This window comes from Mus caroli, unplaced genomic scaffold (assembly GCF_978045245.1).
Source record: "Mus caroli unplaced genomic scaffold, Mus_caroli_1 scaffold_17, whole genome shotgun sequence".
Lineage (NCBI taxonomy): Eukaryota > Metazoa > Chordata > Mammalia > Rodentia > Muridae > Mus > Mus caroli.
The window spans coordinates 45581870-45603506 of NW_028227272.1; the positions used below are offsets into that span (position 1 = coordinate 45581870).

General features: G+C 40.0%; 1 protein-coding gene across 1 annotated transcript in view; it reads left to right on the forward strand.

Annotated features, from left to right (window-relative positions):
* The window catches only part of Morc1 (MORC family CW-type zinc finger 1), a 200138-nt gene extending 184623 nt beyond the window's left edge, over positions 1 to 15515 (forward strand). Inside the window, exons 22-27 of the mRNA XM_021185413.2 lie at positions 75 to 141; positions 2943 to 3092; positions 7265 to 7352; positions 8999 to 9052; positions 11414 to 11608; positions 15408 to 15515. Coding sequence (XP_021041072.1) covers positions 75 to 141; positions 2943 to 3092; positions 7265 to 7352; positions 8999 to 9052; positions 11414 to 11608; positions 15408 to 15515 — 662 coding nt within the window. The remainder of the gene's footprint in view (positions 1 to 74; positions 142 to 2942; positions 3093 to 7264; positions 7353 to 8998; positions 9053 to 11413; positions 11609 to 15407) is intronic.
* Positions 15516 to 21637: the final 6122 nt, after the last annotated feature.

The following is a 21637-nucleotide window of genomic DNA, read 5'->3' on the forward strand; positions in this document are numbered from 1 at the left end:
TTTCTTTCTTTTTTTTTTTGGTGTAATTTATAGTATGCTCATAAGCCTGATATTTTGTCTGTGTTCTTTTGAAGACAAACAAGAGCTGTGTGATGATACTCCAGTAGTGAAAGGAGATTCTTCAGCGCTTCACTGGAAAAGGTGTGTATACTATAATTATACAGATTCCAAACGAGTGTAATTACGCTGCTGGAAAGTAATTATCAATGTGGAAGTAGAATAAGACAGAAAATAATAGCAACAAAGGCAATTAAGAATGACACCCAATCTTACAGCACAGCCGAAAGCATAGGCATTCTCCTTTTCTGTAAATCTTTTCATTTCTTTTGTGAGGATTTTGGAATAGCGAAAGGGAGCAAGCTTCACTTCCTGTTCACAATAGCTAACCATCTACAAATTACTGTATAGTCACCAAAGAAGTGAGAGTCACTGGGCGGCGGTGGCTCACGCTTTTAATACCAGCACTTGGGAGGCAGAGGCAGGCAGATTTCTGGGTTTGAGGCCAGCCTGGTCTTCAGAGTGAGTTCCAGGACAGTCAGGGCTACACAAAGAAACTGTCTCCAAAAAATCAAAACAAACAAACAAACAAGCCTGTAGTAGCCCTGTCACTTGGAAAGTGACATTTAAATTTCCCCATGGCATACATAGTCCTTACTGTATTCCTCCTTAAAACGAAGTCTCTACTTTGTTTCCCAGGAATTCTAAATTATTTATGATGCAGACATCCTTCCCTGTCTATACATAGATACTTGGATGCACACTGCCAGCCTGTGTCCCATCAGCCCCGCTCCCATTATAGTTGGATCTCAGGTCAATGTTCCCTTCCTTGGGGTCTCCTAGCTGTCCTGGGCAGATGTGGATATCCACAGAGTCTCTGCAGCAGTGCCTAGGTACATGGCAAGTCCTTCCGCTTCCAAAGTTGTTTGCTAAACCCTTTACCAGTTGCATTCTCTCTTGCTTGGCTGTTTCCTGCCTTTTCCATGAGAAATAAACCTAACTCTGTAAGAACACAATCTGCCTTTTTATCCCCATGTCTCTAAGTAACCAGACAGATGCCTGTCCATAGTGGGCACTTGATGTTTATTTGGATATCCACCAGTGCTGTGGCCAGGCCTTGTCATGGAAAAGACTGTAATATACAAGTATTTGTTAAAATAGGAGTTAAAAATTTGGATAGAGCCAGATACTAGAATGTATGCATGTTCGGGGTGAGTGTGTTTGTGTGTGTGTGTGTGTGTGTGTGTGTATGTGTGTGTGTGTATTATGTGAATGTATGACTTTTAGTTCTTGAGGTTCATTTTAACACTGTTGAACCAGGCTAGGTGGTAGTCGTACATGCCTTTAATTAGCACTTGGGAGGCACAGGCAAGCAGATCTCTTGAATTGGAGGACAGTCTGGTTTACAGAGACAGTTTCAGGACAGCCAGCGCTACACAAACAAACCATGTTTCAAAAAAATAAAGAAAAAAAATGAAAAGAAAGAAAGACAGAAAATAAGCAACCAATGAAACAAAAAGCCCTGTTGACTTAGTATAAAATGAATGTTAGACCTATAATCATATAAAACAACCTTCATGGAAGAAATTGATCAAATCCAGAAGAGATAGTAGCTATGAAAAAGATGATTATAATAACAGTGGTTATTAGATACTGTTTGTTGAGCACTTAATCCTCAGAACTGAACTAGTTATACATTTCATTTAATCCTCAGTATTCTAATGTGAGGTACGCCCCGCTATTAGTTGTTTTGTTAGTGCTTAGGATGCTAGGCAGGTGCTATACCACTGAGAAATGTCTCCATCCCTGTGACATTTGACAGAAGAAATGCTGTCCTGGGATCTGGCCTAAAATATTTTACCCTTACTGTCAACACCAGAGACAATTTCTGGCAACTTTAAAATGCTTTTAGAAAAATCTTAAAATGTCAATATATAGATAGAAGATTATAATTAATGATCACTTGGATGTTTTATATATACTCTTTAACAGATGACTAAGCAGTAGTTTATATAATATTCTTCATCGTAAAATGGATGGGTGAAGTAAGACAGTATGCTTAACGCTAAAGAAGAGTTAGCAGCAGAGGCACCTTCCTCATTATTTAAATTATCACCCCATTCTTAAAGGCCTTCCCAGGATAATCAGACCAAACTCTTTGAAGCAGAGGTTTATAGGTGTCAGTGTGAAAGGATTTAAAAAAAAAAAGATCTTTATTGCTACTTGAAAATAAAAGTGCCTGTCTACCCTCTCTACCCATCTGACCTGTGTCCACCTCCACCTCCTTTGCTCCACCACCTTTGGTGTCAGTCACTGTTGTGTTCCAACCATGCCCAAAGCATTGTTCTTGTCTCCTGCTTCACTCTCATGCACCCTCACGTGACTGATACTCTAGGATCATTAACTGTTCCTCCAGAACATTCTTCCCTCATATCTTTACTAGGAATTTCTCTTTTTACCTTTGGCCCTTATATGTTTGGTTATTGTGCATCTTTGCAAGTATAAAATAGAACCTAAGTCTCTTCCTGCAGAGAAGAGGTGAGTGGTATATGACTCTATTGTTGACTAGGTGTGATAGGATATACCTAAAATCCCAGCACCCAGCACTTGGGAAGTGGACAAGAAGATCAGGAGTTCAAGACTATCAGCTGTATATATAGTGAGTTCAAGGTCAATCAAGTCTAGATAAGATACTGTCTCAAGCAATCCTAAATAATTAGTGAATTATCACAAATTGTGTTTAATCAATGCTAGCCCCAAACCTTGAAGCAATGTATAAGACTAAGTTATTTTTGCTATAAGACTTTTGTATACTCAAATACGTGGGATCTCTGAGTATTACATTGATGCCTGTCCTTTTCTTTCATTGTGTATTAACAACTCATGGGAATGTTTCTGAAATGGGTGGAATCTAACATGGTTATTCTTGACATCAGAAATCCCAGCTTGCCCGGGGTGCAAATGGAAGATTTAAGTCCACGTTCTGGACACAAAATCAACTCCGTGAGTGGTGACTGTCAGCTACCGTCTTCACCAATGCCTTCTCAAAGCATGTCTGTGGAGGAAACAGCAAGAAAACTGCTGTCTCACTTAAGGTAAAAATAATTCCTAATTTTCCCACATGCTGTATTGAATCTTTAAAATAAGCAGTGACAAACCGTGTTTTGTTTTATGTTGGCTTCCCGCTGATAGGGGATGTTTTTGAATACATTCAGTGGAATGATTTTTATGGCCTATTTCCTTAACCATATTCAGTTAGATACACCATAAGTTAATAGTCCCTTGAAAGAGAACTTGTGGTCACTAGCTGCCCATTGTGATGTGACCCAGCAGTATGGTGGATATACACACATAGGCTACTCTTTCCTTGAATATAATAAAGAAGATTTTTATTGAATATTATGTTTTTTTTTCTACTCACAAAGATACGCATGACATTCTCATGGCCTTTTGAAAAGGATTTTTTGTGGGTTTAGATATGGAACTTACAGAAGAGAACTGAGTTTCACTCTTTGGTGGGTTGAATTTGGACATTTGTAGACATGGTTACTCAAGGAATTTAGATGTCATAATCTCAGCTCTCAAAGGAGAAGCTGGGAAGGAGAGATGATTCTGGGTTTTCCGAATGGGACAGGTACAGGAGATGGCTTTACTGTCAATACCATGAACGTATTGTCCACAAGTGTGTTCTCAGAAAGCTGTCATAGGGAGGGCTGGGGTAGGAGCAAGAGTCCAGTTCACTTAGTGGGCACCATTAATTTTTCTGGGTTCAAGGACTTGCTGAGTTAGGTGAGGGGACTTTGAGCCAAGAAGAACAACAAAGCCTATGATCGCTGGAGGGACATTCCCATAAGGCCTTGATTTTCTTAGCAACTGAATGAATTCCCTTGTAGGTGGAAGTTCTCAAAGAATAGATGGTAGAAAGAAAGGAAGGAAGAAAAGCCAGCCATGGCTGCTGCTAACACCCAGGTGCTGTCCTGTGTGTGAAAGGACTAGAGAGCACTGTAGACATAGACTCTATTATGCATCTGTACAGAGCCCTGTGGCAGCATTAAGGGCCGAAGGGCTACATTTACTTGGATATAGAGCCTATCCTTCAAGAGTCATGTCTAACAGCAGTCCTGCTCCAGGAGATTAAGGGCACTTGATTTTATGTAAGGAGACAAGGTTGATGGACCAGTAAACCACTAGCACTATGTTCCTCATTAGCTATGCTAAGCACCCATTGAGCCTGAGTTGGCAACCCTGCAGTCATCTAGAAAGGAGACAGAAAGAGGGCACACCCAACTGTGTAAAGATGTTATAAGATTGTAAAGGCCACTAGTCAAGTGGCTTTGGATGGATGGAAAGGCAGATGGATAAATGGGTGTCATATTGTTAAGCCTACCAGCGAATGTCTGAAGAATGAGTTCTCCCTATAGTGCTTCATCCTTTGACAGCATTTTTTCAGAGGACCATTTATTTCTTACCCTTTGCTTTGTAGTTAACTGACTGTAGATTTAGCCTGGTTTATTTACTGATATTAAAGTCAGGGCATATCAACTGGTTACTCAGACTTGATAGTGTGCAGTCAATTACATTCACATATATAAATATAATAATAGATATATTGATGTATTGTGTGCACCTATATGTATCTGAATAAATATGTGATCATTTAAAAATGTGTGGATATGACTACATAATAAGTAACTTGGGACATTGCTGAAAGTAAACCAGAGTTTCTTGATAATAATAGTTATTATTTTGTGCCTTTACAATATTTTAGATATCCATCCAAGAATTATTTTGAATTAAAACCACGAATAGGTGAATATCTTCCTGGGCTCTCCCCACTGAGGCTAGGAAAGAGCTGCCTGAGTGTGTTGTAACGGAGGTTGAATGCTTTCCTACTTAACTTTTTTTTTTTCCGGAGACATAAACATTCTTTTCAGATTCACCATCTTTCTTATTTTTCACTTGGCTAGTCTTTTTTCTTCATGTCAGTGCAACGCCGGTACTATTAATTTTAACGAGTTCCATGTGATCAAAAGGAGGTAGTGCGATTGACTGTATTAAGACGTTAAACTGGGTCTGCCTCTATCGTTAGCCAGCAATGGCATATTAAACCTTCCCAGAAACCATCTCCCTAGTGAGCACATGGACTCAGCAGTGCCCAGAATCATCATATTGAGCGTTGATTCTTAGGGTGTTTTTTTGGCATGTTTGCAGGCACAACTCCTTTAGGGGTCCCCAGTGAATTATAGACTGGCTGTGTCTGGTTAAAGAAACCTGAAATTGGATAGGCTTATAGAGTTAGATATGATAAACTCTGAAACAAAGGAAAACATCCTTAAAGAATACGATAGAATAGGAGAAAGGGACCCATGCCAGTAACGGAAGGAAGTTTTAAGAACTGCTAAATAGTTATAATCAGAACCTACAGGTGTGAACTTTTGTTACTCTTTGGCTTTTTTTTTTTGTGCCTGACCTTGGGCAGGGGTGAATTAATCCTGCAGAAAAATGAGGTCGTGTGTGTGTGTGTGTGTGTGTGTGTGTGTGTGTATTTAGAGGCTGCATTGTTGTATCACTTATCTTTCTGTCTAGTCAGTCCGTGGAACAGAATTCCCAAAGGAGGAGCTATTTAGCCATTTAGCCACAACTTGCTTTAGAAAGGCACAAAAGGCTAAACATAGTAAGTGAATCAGAAAAAAACCAAGCCGGGCAGTGGTGGCGCACGCCTTTGATCCCAGCCCTTGGGAGGCAGAGACAGGCGGATTTCTGAGTTCGAGGCCAGCCTGGTCTACAAAGTGAGTTCCAGGACAGCCAGGGCTACACAGAGAAACCCTGTCTTGAAAAACAAAAAAACAAAGCAAAACAGAAAAAAAACCAAAAAAAAACACCAAAAACAAAAAAACAAACCCACACAACTTTCAGATGTGCTGGCCATACATTTCTAGATTCTCTGTTCTCTTAGAAATGAAATATGTATCATGAATATAATTAATCCCAGAGAAATATGATATATTCTGGCAAAATAAAAGATCTTCAGACCAGGGGACACCATGGTCTGGGAAAACTAAGATCCATATGTGATTTCTTTTTTGTTCTTCTTTGAGACATGGTCTCATTATGCCCCTCAAGATGGTCTTAAAGTCAATCTTCCTGCCTCAGTTTCCCAAGTGTTAGGATTAAAGGTTGTGCTTCTGCCTGGGTCCATCTGTGAATTTCAAGACTAGCCCTGTAGACTCTAATGAAGGGTATTGCTTTGGGTAATTAAACACCTTTGTTCTTGCGGGGGGGGGGGGGGGGAGGAGGAGGGTGTGGAGTGAATAGAGCCAGTAGTGGTTTTTCTCCAGGAAGCTTTCAACACTGAATTCTCTATAGAAAAGGATATTCACACAGGTGCAGAGGTTTCCTAGAATGGTAGTTGCAGATTTCTAGGTATTGCGAATCTTTGAATCTTTTTAAATATGTCTCTTCTGTTTCTGCCTCTGTCTCTGTCTCTCTATCTCCCCCCCCCCCACCCCCACACACAAGCAGGGATATATCTGTGATTATGCATGCCTTTGTGTGTGTTTGCATGTTTGTGACATGTATGTGGTGTGTGTGTGTGTGTGTGTGTGTGTGTGTGTGTGTACAGATGCCTCTGGAACACTGGGATTAAGGTGCCTACTATGCTCACCCAGCAGTTAGTTATATTGATGCAGGGAATCCGAACACCAGCCCCTTTCTGTTTTACCCAATAAGCCATCTACCCAGCACCCCCGCCCCCTGTCTCTGTCTCTGTCTCTCTCTGTCTCTCTCTCTGTCTCTCTCCCTCTCCTTTTCTATTCTGTTGCTTGTCTTTCCTTCCTATCCTCTTTTTCTCCTTTGGTTTTCCTTTCATTTTATTGTTTTAATGAACTTTTAACTTTAAAATAAATAATAAAATACAATGTATGGTTTAAAGAGATAATAAAATTAAAAGTGTACTTTTATAATGGAAATATCTTGAAAAACTGAAGAACAAAACCACAATCAAGGTATTACTGTTGACACAGTCAAGAAGCAGAGCATCTCCATCTCTGAGAGGCTCCCTCCTATTGCCCTTTTATGACCACATCCAAGTTCCAACCCCAGTCTCTGTTTCCTGAAGATGTTAATGTTGAAAACAAAATAATTAATAGGAACTAACATCTATCTCTGCCAGGAAGTTAAACACACAAGAGACAAACTCTGTTCTTAAGGATGGGTGCTGCCTCTCTTGTCTGGGTACACTATGATTTTGTTGTGATTGTCTTCTTAGGGAAATTCTTCTATACTTTGTTCCCGAGTTTCAGCTATCATCTGAATTTGAGTGCACATCTGTGGAAGAACTCATAACAAATCCTGAGGTAAGCTGGCTATTTTGGAACTGGGTGACTGACAGAACAGTGTGAACATAGAGGAGGACATAGAAAGGCTTTCAGTGATTGGAGATCGAAATTCCATACCAGGTATGTGAGAAGTCACTGCCATCACAGGCAAAGCAAGGTAGAGAAGATCTCGGAGACTGAGACTGTTAGCCATGACTATCATGGAGGACAGCATGGTAATAGCAGGAAAGCAAGTGTGGCGTTAGAGCAGTAACTGAGAGCTCACATTCCGATCCACAAGCACAAGGCGCAGAGAACTAACTGGGAATGGCATGAGATTTTGGAAACCTCAGAGTCCATGCCCAGGGACACATCTCCACCAACATGAATGTGCCTCTTAATCTTTCTGAACAGTTCCACCAACTGCGGACACAAGCATTCAAACCTGAGCCCATAGAGGCCGTTCTTGTTCAGATCACCACAACACTCTCCTACCAAATAGAGTTTCTCATTTCATCCTCCATTATTGAGATGCTGAGCTAAGGATTGTGCAGCTCAGCCCTCTGAGGTGTTCAGAGTACTCTTTCTAAACCTCATGGGGAATGATGAAGACAAAGCACTCACCGAAGCTCCTCTTGGTGACAGTGCCATGGAAGATGGGAGGAACAACTTTGGCCAGCTGCCTCAGATGCAGAGGGTGACTCTCACACCGGCCTTGGTTCAAATCTAGGGGCAAAGTGCTAACAGGGTTTAGTACCCTCCAGGTGGAGGTGTTGGTAAGTGAGGAGTACATGTAGCAGGCCAATGCAGGGAAGAGACACTCCAGGTAGGACTCTGACAGGCCCTTCTCGGCCACCATGGTCAGCATGGACTGTAAGATCGGCAGGCACACAAGGAAAGGTTCTCAGTGAAAAGAACACAGGTTACTAATAGGATAGAAGTGCCATGTGCCCAGGATTTCATTTCTTCACCTTCTTTCATCTCAGCCTCTCATTGGCTTCTACTGCATTGCTTAGCTGAAGTCCTTCCTGTAGGGGTCACCAGTGAGCTCTGGGCCAAGTGTGGTAGTTGTTTTCTTACCTGACTTCCAGAGGTATTCAACCCAGGTTTCTGCTTTCTCCCCAGAGTGCTTTCTTTGCATAGCATCCATGACCTCATGGCCCACTTCCTTGTTTTCTGCACCTCTACCCCATCATCTTTACAGTAATTATTTCCTGTTTGAATTCTGGATGCTACCATGTCTGAAGCCTTATTCCTGGACCATGGTGCTTTCTCTGCTAAGAGCCATTTCTGGGTGGCATCAACTAATCTCTTATCTAATCCTGCTCAAGATACCTGTGACTCCTAGTCTATTGCTACCCAAATATATGCCTTCTTCACACTGCATTTTGGATAGTTGTCATTTGATTTTCCTTCACCTTGATTTGTACTTTCTGCAGATTGCTAAACTAGGCTGAGTTTATTATTTAACATAGGCTACCTTGCTTCTTTAAAGAAAATAATAAATTCAGGTAGGTCAGTTCAGTTAAATAACTTAATTAGGCTTAAAAGATGCCTAGTAGCAGTGTTGGTGGATTCTAAGCTTGGATGATTTTTCATACTAGAAACATCAGTGTTCTAACAGTATTCTAGACAGATCACTCTGTAAAATTAATGTCCTTTTCTGTTATTGCTTATGAAAACAGCTGGAGCGATGCCCAGAGAATATAAACGAAAAGCTAAAAACGTGTTTCAACCAGGTAAGCTTCCTTTCCATGAAGCCATTTATATCCTGAAATCTAAACAACCCTTTGCTCCAAAGAAAAAATAATATGTGTTTTGAAATGTTAGGTTTGGAAGAAAATCAAGTTTTTCTGTCCTTATCCAGACTTAGATTAATGTGTAGCCCATCAGATGTCACGAAGCAACATCTTTTTGAATTTGAAGATGCAAGTGTTCCCACAACCAGTGCTTATGTAGCACTGAAATGGAAGTTAGTTTAAACCAGAAATGGGAATTTTCAAAGTTTAAGAAATATCTCCAAATCTTTGAAAGACTGGAACAAAACAGAAATTGTTGAGGAGTCACAGAAAATTAAACAAGCTCCCAGGTAGTTTTAGCTTTGGGGAAAAAAAAATCCATGATTTGTTTACATAACAATCAACCAACCTCCTAGTCTGTCTCCTCATCTGCATGCTGCATACACACACACACACACACACACACACACACACACACACACACACACACACACACGGCTCTGCTGGTGCTTTTTCAGAGACTGTTCTCAATTGAGTTTATGAAAACCACAGGTATTCAGAGGGAAACTTACCAACATAAGCAGCAGGTCACGGTGCTGTAGGGTGAGGCTTTAACTAAGGTATCATCGGTTGATTAAAGTTGCTTTACCAGCTTTCATATGGGATTTTCATACATACTTCACTATGGTTGATTCTCCCCATGCTCTCTCTGCTCCACCTCACTTCCCTGCACATACACCCTGCACATATACCCTGCACATATACCCTCACACAAACCTTGCAATATACCTTGCACATATACCCTGCATATATATACTCTGTACACAAACACTACAATATACCCTCATACAAACCCTGCACATATACACTGCATATATAACCTTTTACCCCAGTATTCTCCACAGCTCTCCCCACGTCTTTTCTGCTTCCTTTACCCCACTCTCTGTTTTTGTTCTTTCGCAAACCTCTTTCTAGTTTCTCATCTTTACCCATATTTGCTCCCACCTGGATACACAGAATAGGAGAGAGAACATACTGTTTGTCTTTCTGAGCCTAAGTCACCTCAATGTAGTGGTTACTAGTTCCCACCCACTGTCCTGTAAATGTCATGACTTCATTTTCTTTCTAGCTGTATAAATTCTGTAGTGTATAAGCATATACTTAACCAACCGCTCATCTGTTAATGGATGCCCGAGCTAATTCCATTTCGCTAGTATGGTGAAACATAATGCTGTTCAATTCAACGGACTCACACCCTCTCCACTGCAACACAGAGCCAGCTGGTAGCATGGAACTCTTCCTCACAGCAGATAGAATTCTTGAATAATTGCACTACCTCATGCTGCCAACTAAGACGTGCCTGAGGGCAAAGTCAGCCTTATGTATCTTTGTATCACTAATAATGAATTTCAATGCCTTGACTTAGGATGTTGTTAGTAGAATGTTTAGGAAACAGAGCTATGGGCAGGTGAGGGTTTGAACATTGGGTTTTATAGAGGAAAAACTCATGAAAGCAGCATGGCCAGCAGACGTTGTAGATGGTGCAGAAGAACTTTGCACACATTAGTGGATTTGAGTGAGAGCTGTAAAGTGTGTGTGTGTGTGTGTCTGTCTGTCTGTCTTACAGTTCCCTGCCACCCAGCCAGCACTCAAACCCAGAAATCTTAAGATAGAAACATTTAAATGTTTATCAAAGTGGGGATTGCCCTGTATCTGTTTTCTCAGAATTCCCCCCGGTCCTCTCAAAATGTTGATATGAGTAAGTAATACCATTCTAACATGGAAGAGGAGCCCGTGGGAACAGCATGACATCTTGGAAAACAGCCCAGACCCTAATCCTTGAGGGGCTTTAGGGGGCCTTTCAATATTCTTTATATCAGGATTTAAAAGGAAATAATATTAACCAAAAAAAAAAAAAAAAAAAAAAAAAGGTCCCAAGAGCAGAATTCCTTACTCTGCAGCCTCTGTGCTCTGAATAGTACAGATTTGAGTTACAGCAATGGGTCATCACTGAGTTGCTCCACGTGACTGGCCATCTGCCAGTGCCTGTGGTACTGCTCCTTGAGATGACATTATACCACTGAGGAGGAAAACAAAGTCACACTTCACAAGGTTTCTTCTTGATTCCAAAACTAAGGTCATTACTCTCCCCTCTCTGTGCCTCTCCATGCCTTCTGTGATAAATACTTCCACATGCTTTTCCTTCCTTCCTTCTTCCTCTCCAGCAGAGAGTATGTTCAAGCATCATGGTTGATTCTTAGCCGCTGTGTGCAGAGTTGGAATGTGAAATTGCTTTGTGATATTATGGGGAAATAATAATGTCGTTAAAAATGTACTTGTGTTCTTTAAAAACCTTCGCAGATCCAGAATATCTACATGGCTCAGTATGAGAAAAGACTCAAGAGGAAAATGCAGTCCATTGTGTATGAGGCAAACAGAAGGGGCTTACTCAACCAAGTTTTTCTGGGACAGTGTGAACTGAAAAGGAAGAGGACTGAGGAGAAACTCAGTGACCTCCGTGCAAAGCTGGCTTTGCTGCTGCAGAAATTTCAGCTGGTGAGTGACAGGGTGAGGGGCAGCAACAAGCTCTGGGGAAAGAGCCTGTGACTGGATCTCCCTCCTAACGGTGTGCTTTGCTAACTCACCTTGGGGAAACCGCCTAACCCAGGCCTTGATGCCAGTAATGATACTAAAATCTTTCTGGTTCAGATCTGGGCTCGAGGGATAGTGTGATAGACTGTTGGGGACAGACAGGCAGAGGACAGAATGACAGGGCTCTGAAGAAAGTTCAGGCCCTAATACCACTACAAAGAGGCAAATGGTGACTGCTATGAAGAGAGGAATCAGGCACATGTGGCCTAGTTGGAGTCTTATGTTTCTGAGAAAGAAGGGTGGTGTGTCACAGCTGTCTTCTTCAGCCCAGCAGGAAAGGGGTTTGGGGTGGGGACAGGATGTGTGGCTTCCAATCTACTTTCTTTGGTAAAAACTCATGGCTCTAGGCAAGACCTGGAAGTCTGTTAGCTAGTTACAAGCAGTACTTATAGTAGAGTGCTTGCCCATGCCTGTGAGGGGAGGGGTTGCTGTAGACACAGAGACCGAGCAGTCTGGTCTGTCTAACCGTACACTGTTACAATAAATTAACTTTCAAGGCATACATTAGAATTTTTCTGCACTTCTTTCTCCAAGGAAACACTAGAATATTGGCTTGTACCATTAGTTGATGAAAATACCTGGACAAAATGAGCTTATGAGAGAAAAGAGTGTGTTTTGGTTTACAGTTCAAGGATGTGGCCTATCATGAAAGTCAGAGCGCAGGAGCTTGAAGCTGGCCACATTGCACCTGCAGTCAAGGACAGAAAGCAATGAATATATTCTACTACTTAGGCCCTTTATCCTCTTACATTGTCCAGACCCACAGTGCACACAGTGGGAGGGTCTGTTTACCTCATTTAACACAGTCAAGATAATCTTCCATAGGCATGCCCAGAGCCCTATTAACTAAGTAATTCTAGATCCAATCAATCAGTCTCTCAATAGCATGTGTCCAAAAGATAATAATTTCCAACTTTTTCAGGAAGTGAAATATTTTAATGCAATTTTATTTTATATAAAAATAAAAATATAATTTTCTTAATCTCAGAGGGAGGAGTTAAAACAAAACAAAAGCCAGGGAAACATCATAAATCGAAATTATTGTCACTTTTGCTTGTATGCTTCCATGATGAATTAAGTAATGGGTAAGGGCCCATCTTCTTTTATTGGTATACTTTCACTGTACATAGCGATGAGTTTTATAAATACATTTACTTTCTAGTATATTGTTGGGAACAAAAAAGGGGGGAGCCTGGGGCCCTGGGGAATAACGGAAAGAAAAAGATGCCCACACCCCGCCAGAGTTTCCCTGTTCTCTGGTCAGTCAGGCATGGGAGGGCTGCTACCTACCCTATCCACTCATCCCTGGGTGGGCATTCCTCTATCCTACTCTTCAGGGGGTGGTCAAGGGCAGCCCTGCCTGGGGATCCCCCCCCACCCTGAGCTACTTTGCTAAAGCCACCAGGGTTGTGGGAGAGAGGGAAAAGGGAAGAAGTTCCCAACACTGACCAGAGTGGTCAGTGGAACTTGAAGGAGCAGAGCAGAGACTCTATGGTTTTAGAGCTTTATTATAGAAATGCAGGGGAAAGAGAGAGAGAGAGAGAGAGAGAGAGAGAGAGAGAGAGAGAGAGAGAGAGAGAGAGAGAGAGAGAGAGAGAGAGAGAAGAGGAAAGAAGACAAAGAGAAAGGGAAGAGGAGAGAGAAGTGAGAGAAGAGAGAGGTGAGAGGATAAAGGAATAAGAGAGTGAGGTGCGAGCTGAGCACCCCTTTCTAAGGTCTTCCCTGTTGCTAGGTAACTGGGGAGGAGTTTAGCCTGAAGGTCAGAAGCTTGGGCCATTGCTTACTTGACTACTGACCATGCTTCTCTTGTGGGGGCTGTGGGAGGTGGTACCTTAGGCAGGGGCTGGAGTTCCAGGAGCATGAGGGAGCGCCTACCATGTCATGTAGGTAAATATGACCATCGGGGTTCAGACCTCAGCTCGACTGGAGACCAGCCTGCAATTCCCCACAGTATATCATGCCCCTATCCCATGTCCCTCTAGACCTATAAGAGTGGCCCAGTTTCTAGACAGCACATAGGAATCTTGGTTATATCAAAAACTTAAATATAGTAGCCAAAGCTGTAAAGGCTTTCTGTGGATTCTAGAAATATATGGAGAAGTCAGAGTCAAAACTGAGTTTAAGGAGCCTGTGATATTTTAGATTTAAGTCATGAGGTAAGTCTTCTGGAGCTTCGCACACTGTGAGAAGGCAGGACCTTATGGAAAACTTTGAGAATTGGGGTGGCTTTATCCTGGACTGGAAAAGAGACAGGCAAATCTGCCATATATCATGACAGAGTTGAATCCAGGCTGCATGGGTTTCTGTCTGTAAGGGTTCATGATTCAATAAAGAATGATACCCTGACTCAAACAGTATGTAAACGCAAAGAGTGTTTTATTCAGCAGAAATCTAGCATGCTGGGGTCTCCCATTACCAAGATAGAGACACCCAACTGAGCTTGCTGGCCTGATTTAAAGCACATTAGGGAATTCCAGAGTAGGTGACCTCTATGTTAATCTGTTGCATTCATCTCTACGGACATTCCATTGTGTGTGTGTGTGTGTGGGGGTGTTAGGGGTAGGGGAGTTGGGAACATATTGTGGAGGGAACCATTACTGAGAAAGTAGCTGAGGAAGTCTGGAAACTGCTTCAGGCCAGGTGGCTGGGACATTACCTGGTCATGAAGTTGGAGCCTGGGCTTTTTTTTTTCTATTAGTAATTGACTTGCCTGGGCTTGCCTGGACTTGTGCAGTTTTTAGGCCTAGTCTCCTTAACTGCCAGTTTGAAGTTTGTCATGGAATCAGCCTAGCCTTCTCATGTCTTAAGTTGTGAACATGCTGAAGTGGGAGAGTTCATTTTCTCTAATATCCTCATCTTCAGCTTCACCAAGAATTCTTTCTCTATTGAGTACAAAACGAGACACACAAAAAGTACTTCACACAAGCTCAGGCGGCAGTCCTCACTCCTCCATTCACCCAGGAAGAGCTATGGAGAAGGTGGGGGACTTGAACCATGAGGACCCTCACCTCCGGTGGTAAGGGGCTTCTCCCCCACCATCCAGCCCAATCTCTTTCTGTTCCCCAAACCCAGATGGAAAGGTTTTTTTAAAAAATATATTTATTTATTTATTTATTTATTTATTTATTTATTTATTTATTTATTATATGTAAGTACACTGTAGCTGTCTTCAGACACTCCAGAAGAGGGCATCAGATTTCATTTTGGATGGTTGTGAACCATGTGGTTGCTGGGATTTGAACTCAGGACCTTTGGAAGGGCAGTCAGCACTGTTAACCACTGAGCCATCTCACCAGCCCGGAAAGGGTTTTAACATGCTGCCAGACGGAGAAATCCCTGGTGATCCAGTAAGTGATTAAGAGGCTACATTATTAAAGAGCAAAAAGATAATTTATGCTAAATTATTTCACACATAGTAATTGTATTTGGGCTTCTGTCAGCACTACCACTTCAGCCAATTCTTGAAAGAGGAAAACTCTGACTTCCACTGAAGAAGAAAACATTATTCAAATCCTTAACCACTTGTAAGCGTAAAATAAGATTAAATGAGAGAAAACATTTGCAAAGGTTAAGAGCATTAATCAGACTGTGATGTAGGGTTGCTGCTGCATGAATCTCCACGATGACTGCAGGAGGCTTCCAGAGGGACAGGAATAACAGCTGAGCCTCTCCTCCTGGAGTGACTATGGCTTCTCTCTTCCAGGGTGGTCCAGCAGGAGACCTGCAGCAGATTGATGCTTACTTAGAAGATTTGCTTAAAGAAGATCGGCTCTCGACCACTTTACATGAAAAGTCTCCAGAGTCAGCTTAAGGGAAAGATACAGAACCCTGAGAGGGTATCTCAAAAGTCAGAAAAGATGTTTTTTCTTAAAACCACTAATAAAGAAAACTGGAAAATCCTTTTAGAAAACATTTCCTTTTGATTGCTATTGTAAAATTTAGCCTGATTCTTTTTTTTTTCTGTCTTTGTTTGCTATACATCCATTCCCTTATTTCTTAATTCTTCCAATTCTATAAGAAGCAATTTCTAGAGTTTTCTACTTTCTCTCTGAGGTCTAGAGAAAAAGAAACTGCCACTTAAGCTTAAGTTTTGCTTGAATTGGACTGTGATATGCTTTTTTATACTAATTTCATTATTTAGGTGGAGTGAAAGAGTAACCTTTGTAAGTATGACATGCATATGTTATACACATGTTAAGAATTGTATTTTTACACTTCTATGTATGTGAAAAATCATTTTACACTTCCCTCACTGATTGCTTTGATTAGAAATTTCTGCCACTTTAGAAAGCACAAGGAAACATTAAACATTCTTTTGCAGAATTGTATTCTGATGTATAATGTGCCTCCTGTGACATTGGGAACATGTAGATGGTATATAGCGAGAAGCCTGTACCTGATTTGTGTCTTAACCTACTTGTTAAGCCTTCCCACAAGGCATGCTCCTATCAGTTTTCTTACTAAAATTCTACATTGGTATGTTTTACCATTTTCTGATAAATTTATTACTATTCAGTGTATGGAAACCATACGAATCATGAAAGAGCTGAAAACAAGAACGTAATAGTATCCAAAGGAGGCTGTTAGGTTTCCCCACTGAAAATACCGTCCAGATTATTTTATATCATATATGCTATATATAACTTATTGTAAAATTACTTTCTTATTTCTATATGCGGTACTGAGACAATAAGATAATATTACTCTTTAATGGTTTCTTGTTATTCAGTTCTACAGAAATACTAAAATTTATTTAGCCATTCCCCATCAGTGAACATTTAAAGGTTTTTTTGTTTTTGTTTGGTTTTGGGTTTTTTGTTTGTTTTGTTTTGTGTTTTGATTTTTCGAGACAGAGTTTCTCCATATAGCCCTGGCTGTCCTGGAACTCACTCTGTAGACCAGGCTGGCCTCAAACTCAGAAATCTGCCTGCCTCTGCCTCCCGAGTGCTGGGATTAAAGGCGTGCGCCACCACACCTGGCTACATTTAAGGTTTTTAATCTTGTGTTGACTGCCTATTGGATTCATGATTGATATGAATCAATATCCTGGGAGATATGTTATTGGGAGATATTTTAATTTCATCTATGTATAGCTGTTGCTGTCAAATCTGAGAAACAGAACCTCTCGGTTAAAGGAGCTCATGACGCTTCATCGTTGTTATCATTTTCACCAAGTTTGAAACAACCTAAGAAACACAGCTCTGAAGATGGCCGAGTGGATGCTGCCAGAAAGGAAGACCCACCTTGAATGTGTTCCACCATCCTAGAGTAGGGTCCTAGGTTCACTAAGTCAGAAAAGAGGAAGCCAGCTGAACAAAAGCAGTCCCGTGTCTCTACTTCCTGATTGCAGAGGCAGTGTGACCTAGGTTCCTCCAGTTAAGTCTTCTCCAACATCTTGAACTGTGTCCCTCAAAACTGTGGAGCCAAATCAAACCTCTTATTCACTAAGTTAGTTTTGTCAAACCAACTTATTGTCAGGGCAATGACAAGCTAACAGGTATCACCTACCGGCACTCTGAAAATCTACAAATATACATCCCTCATCCCTATACAACATATGAACCCTCATATCATCACAATTTTGCCTGCATTATCAACCTGTTGATCAAATAAAAAGTTGTATTTCCTCGTACATTTAAGGTCCGACTGCTGAGTTACTAGTTGGACTTCTTATGTTTTATTGACACTCAAAATTTAAAATTTGACTTCTGTAGGTTTTTCTATTTGGTGAAAGGTCTGTTTATGATTTATGTGAACAATTTTCAAATGAAAGAAATTATCTTTTTTCTCATAGTATATGTGAAAATATTCCATTTTTTTTTTCAGTTTTAAATGTTTTATTGTGTCTTAAGGCATCCATATGAGATTCCAATTTTTTTCTCTAGTATCCATTTGTTAATGCCCTTTGTAGCTATATTTAGAGAGAACATTATGGTGCTAAAGTTATTTTTAACAATAACAATTTTTAATATTTTCTTATAACTTTAATAACTATGAATATATTTTTATTTGTTTGATTCACGTAGAATTTATTTTGTTGTAAGATGTTAATTGGAAATCTTTTGTGTATGTATTTCTACACAGTTACTTCCTGGTTCCATATTACATACTAATCAATCATTTCCCCACTGAACTAAAATTTTACTTTTATTATATATTAAATTTTTTCCTGTATAAATCTTTTAAACAGATGTGAAAGGAGGAAAACTATTTGGGACAAAGAGGGTCAGCAGGACTAGGATGGGAGGGATGAGGTATTTGTACACAGTTATAACCATGGTATACATATAGGAAGTTATAAAATATTTAAAGCATTACAAATGAGTCTTACATTGAGCCTACTTCTAGATTTTTATTTTTATTTTTTCTCATGTCAGACTCACAGTGCCATGGCAAACTAATTAATGGTTTTACTTTACATAGTTTTGTGTATGTTTTTGTCTATTCAGACCTCATGTCGACTTTAAATAAGCTTTTTCAGTTACCACCCACTCATAAATTTTATTTGCATTTTCTTCAGTTTGTAGTGATAGTGTAGAAAAATATACAGTTTTCGAAATTAAGTCTTTCTACAGACAAAATCAGATTGATCTTTCTATGTGTTCTAGCTGTGGTAACTATATTGGTATTGAATATTCCCTTTCAAGTATTTTGTGCATTTTTACTTACATTTCTTGCAGTTAACTCTTTCTGTTAGCTAATTATAAATGATGTTTTTCCATGCTCATATGACTGGAAAAATGTTTGAAACAGAAAGAGTCCTTGTTGTTGGATATTGATACTATATCTAATATAATAAGGCCCAGAAAAGAAATAGTTTAAATAAATAAATCTTTAAAAAAAAAAAAAAGGGGGGCTGGTGAGATGGCTCAGTGGGTAAGAGCACCCGACTGCTCTTCCAAAGGTCAGGAGTTCAAATCCCAGCAACCACATGGTGGCTCACAACCATCCGTAACAAGATCTGACTCCCTCTTCTGGTGTGTCTGAAGACAGCTACAGTGTACTTACATATAATAAATAAATAAATCTTTAAAAAAAAAAAAAAGAAATAGTTAAATTTGTTCTGCATCAGTAAGTCATCATTATGCAAATTTTAATATGCATAATGTATAAATAATAAGATATGTGTAATTTATATGAAGAGACACACTTTTAGTATTTCAGATCCTTGTAGTTTTAATCTATGCAAAGTTTTCTTGGACCTGAAAATGAATTTCCTTCCTCTATCAACATCAGTGCACATTTTTTCTTTAATTTTTAAAATTGGTGATTAATAAAAGTGAAGAGTAAAAAGAAATCAGTGTTCTGAACCTCCTCCTGGCAGACATTTAGAGGCTGAAGAGGGACTTCCCCAGAGAGCACTTTCCACTCAACTAAATCTTTGTCATTTCTAAGTTCTCCAGACCTCACCATCCTTTTCAGGCTACCTAAAAAAAAAAAAAAAAAAAAAAAAAAAAAAAAAAAATCTCATCCACATGGTTTCAAGCAACACTTCCAAAAGAATTGATTTTAAACTCTATGGCCCTGCTGTGCATCTGTTATTTAAATTTAATTGTGAAACAAATGTTTTAGGGAAAGTCTACATTGACCTAATAGAAACCAAAGTAATGGTACTTATTTTAAGTGCCTCTCTTTCTGTCATGGCAATTCTTTAGGCTCCATTGGATCCAAGTTTTGGGAAACCTTAGATGGTAAAGAGGCAGTCTGTCAGGACTTGTGTAGACTGCCAACTGAGCCAGTATAGGAATGGGAAAATCAATGCACGGAAGTTAGGTGAGGAAAATAGATTTTATGATTAGAACAATTAGATGTCCATCTGGAGAATCTAGTTTTCAGTATAGCTTACAGGAAAGTCTATGGGACAATAGAATTTGTTTCTATCACTGGACTGTGGGTGTACATCTTAGATTCATTGATTCAGTCACAGGTCCAATTGGGACTTAGCTAGGAAAAGTTTAGCTTATGAAGTGAAGTGAGGTAAGACCAGCAGGCAAAGGATATATGTAGATACAGACTTGAGGAAGAGAGGGGGAAGACCAGAGAAAAGAAGTAGTGTGGAGAAGAAAGCAACATCCCAGGTTGGTCTTTTATCTTCAGACAAGTTTAGCTATTATATCTATAATGCTACTTGATACTAATCAGTTTACCTTTGTTTTCCTTCCTCATACATAGACATTCTTTCCTTTTTCTTTCTTTCTTTCTTTTTTTTTTTTTTTTTTTTTTTTTTTTTTGGTTTTTTGAGAACTGGAACTCACTCTGTAGACCAGGCTGGCCTCGAACTCAGAAATCCACCTGCCTCTGCCTCCCAAGTGCTGGGATTAAAGGTGTGCGCCACCACCACCCAGCTATACATAGACTTTCGATTTACTAATATTCTATTTATAATTTCCATTACAAAAACCCATTGCTCCTCTAAATACATATTTCCAATATTCAGGTGTGCACAAGCAGACACTCCTTACTATACGGATAAGGAAATGAGACCCGAGACTCGTAACGTGGTAGAAAAGTCTAGAAACCATGCATCCACAGATGCAATTATCCTATCACTAACTTCACTGAAACATTATTCAGATTTCTCAATTTCAGTTTCTCCATCTGTAAAATAGAAATGACTGTGTCACCAGGAGTGGTGGCGCACGCCTTTAGTCCCAGCACTCGGGAGGCAGAGGCAGGTGGATTTCTGAGTTTGAGGCCAGCCTGGTCTACAAAGTGAGTTCCAAGACAGCCAGGGCTACACAGAGAAACCCTGTCTTGAAAAAAGCAAAAAAAAAAAAAAAAAAAAAAAAAGACAGTGTCTTCCTTTTCTTACTATCTATCTATCACCTATCTATCTATGTATCTATCATCTGTCTACCTATCTATCTATTTGGTTAGTTGTTGTTGTTGTTTTGACAGGGCTTGTAACAGCTCTGGGTGTCCTGGAACTCCTGTAGACCACACTGATCTAGAACTAATAGATATCTGCCTGCCTCTGCTTTCTGGATACTTGGATTAAAGGCATGTGCCACCACTATCTGAACAATATCTTTCTTTTCTTAATATAATTATTTTTCTATGCACTCAAAAATGTAGGCATAAGGTATAGCCAGTAACACCACAAGGAATACACTCAGTAAAATAATTGCCTCTGCCTTTCTCTGCAAACTCCCATTGGCTAGCTGTAAACACGGTATCTTCAGTTAGTGAGAAGTGACCTTATTTTTAAACTGTATAATTAATCTCACTAGCTTTCTGATATTATTTAGCCAGTATCTATAAGAGGTCTGGAGTCACTTTCAGAGAACACAAATGTTTTCATTACTTTTCTATTCCTGAGACAAAGCACCACGAAGAAGAAGAAGGCAATTTACAAAACAAAAATTGTTTAATTAGGATTACAGTTTCAGAGGATTAGACTTTGTGATGGTGGAGCAAAACCTTGGTGGCAGGAATCTCTTCAGAGCTTACATCTTTGTCAATAAGCAGGCAGCAGAGAAAACGGGCTGGGGATAGTGAGAGTCTTTTGAAACTTCAAAGCCAACCTCCAGTAGCATACTTCCTGTCTTGGGACCACACCTCCTAATTCTCAAATACTTCTACCAAATTGGGACCACGCATTCAAATACATGAGTCTACAGGGGCCATTCATATCCAAACCATCATAACATGCTAGCTTCATTTCACAGTGAAGAATGAAGGTCTAAACCAAGAGATAATTTATACAAAACCAACCTGAGCAAAAGGCTGGGTTTTGAGAATCATGTCAGGGATCATTGGATCCATACCTGATGATAAGACAGCCATTCCTCAAAGAGACCTGTGAGTGGCATAGAGCCTTTAAGATGGAACTCCTGCCCAGCCTGTGAACACTGCATAAATCGAAAGCATTTTGGATTGGTGAGGTCTGTAGCAAAGGCCAATCAATAAGATCAAGTTTATAATGCCTTCATT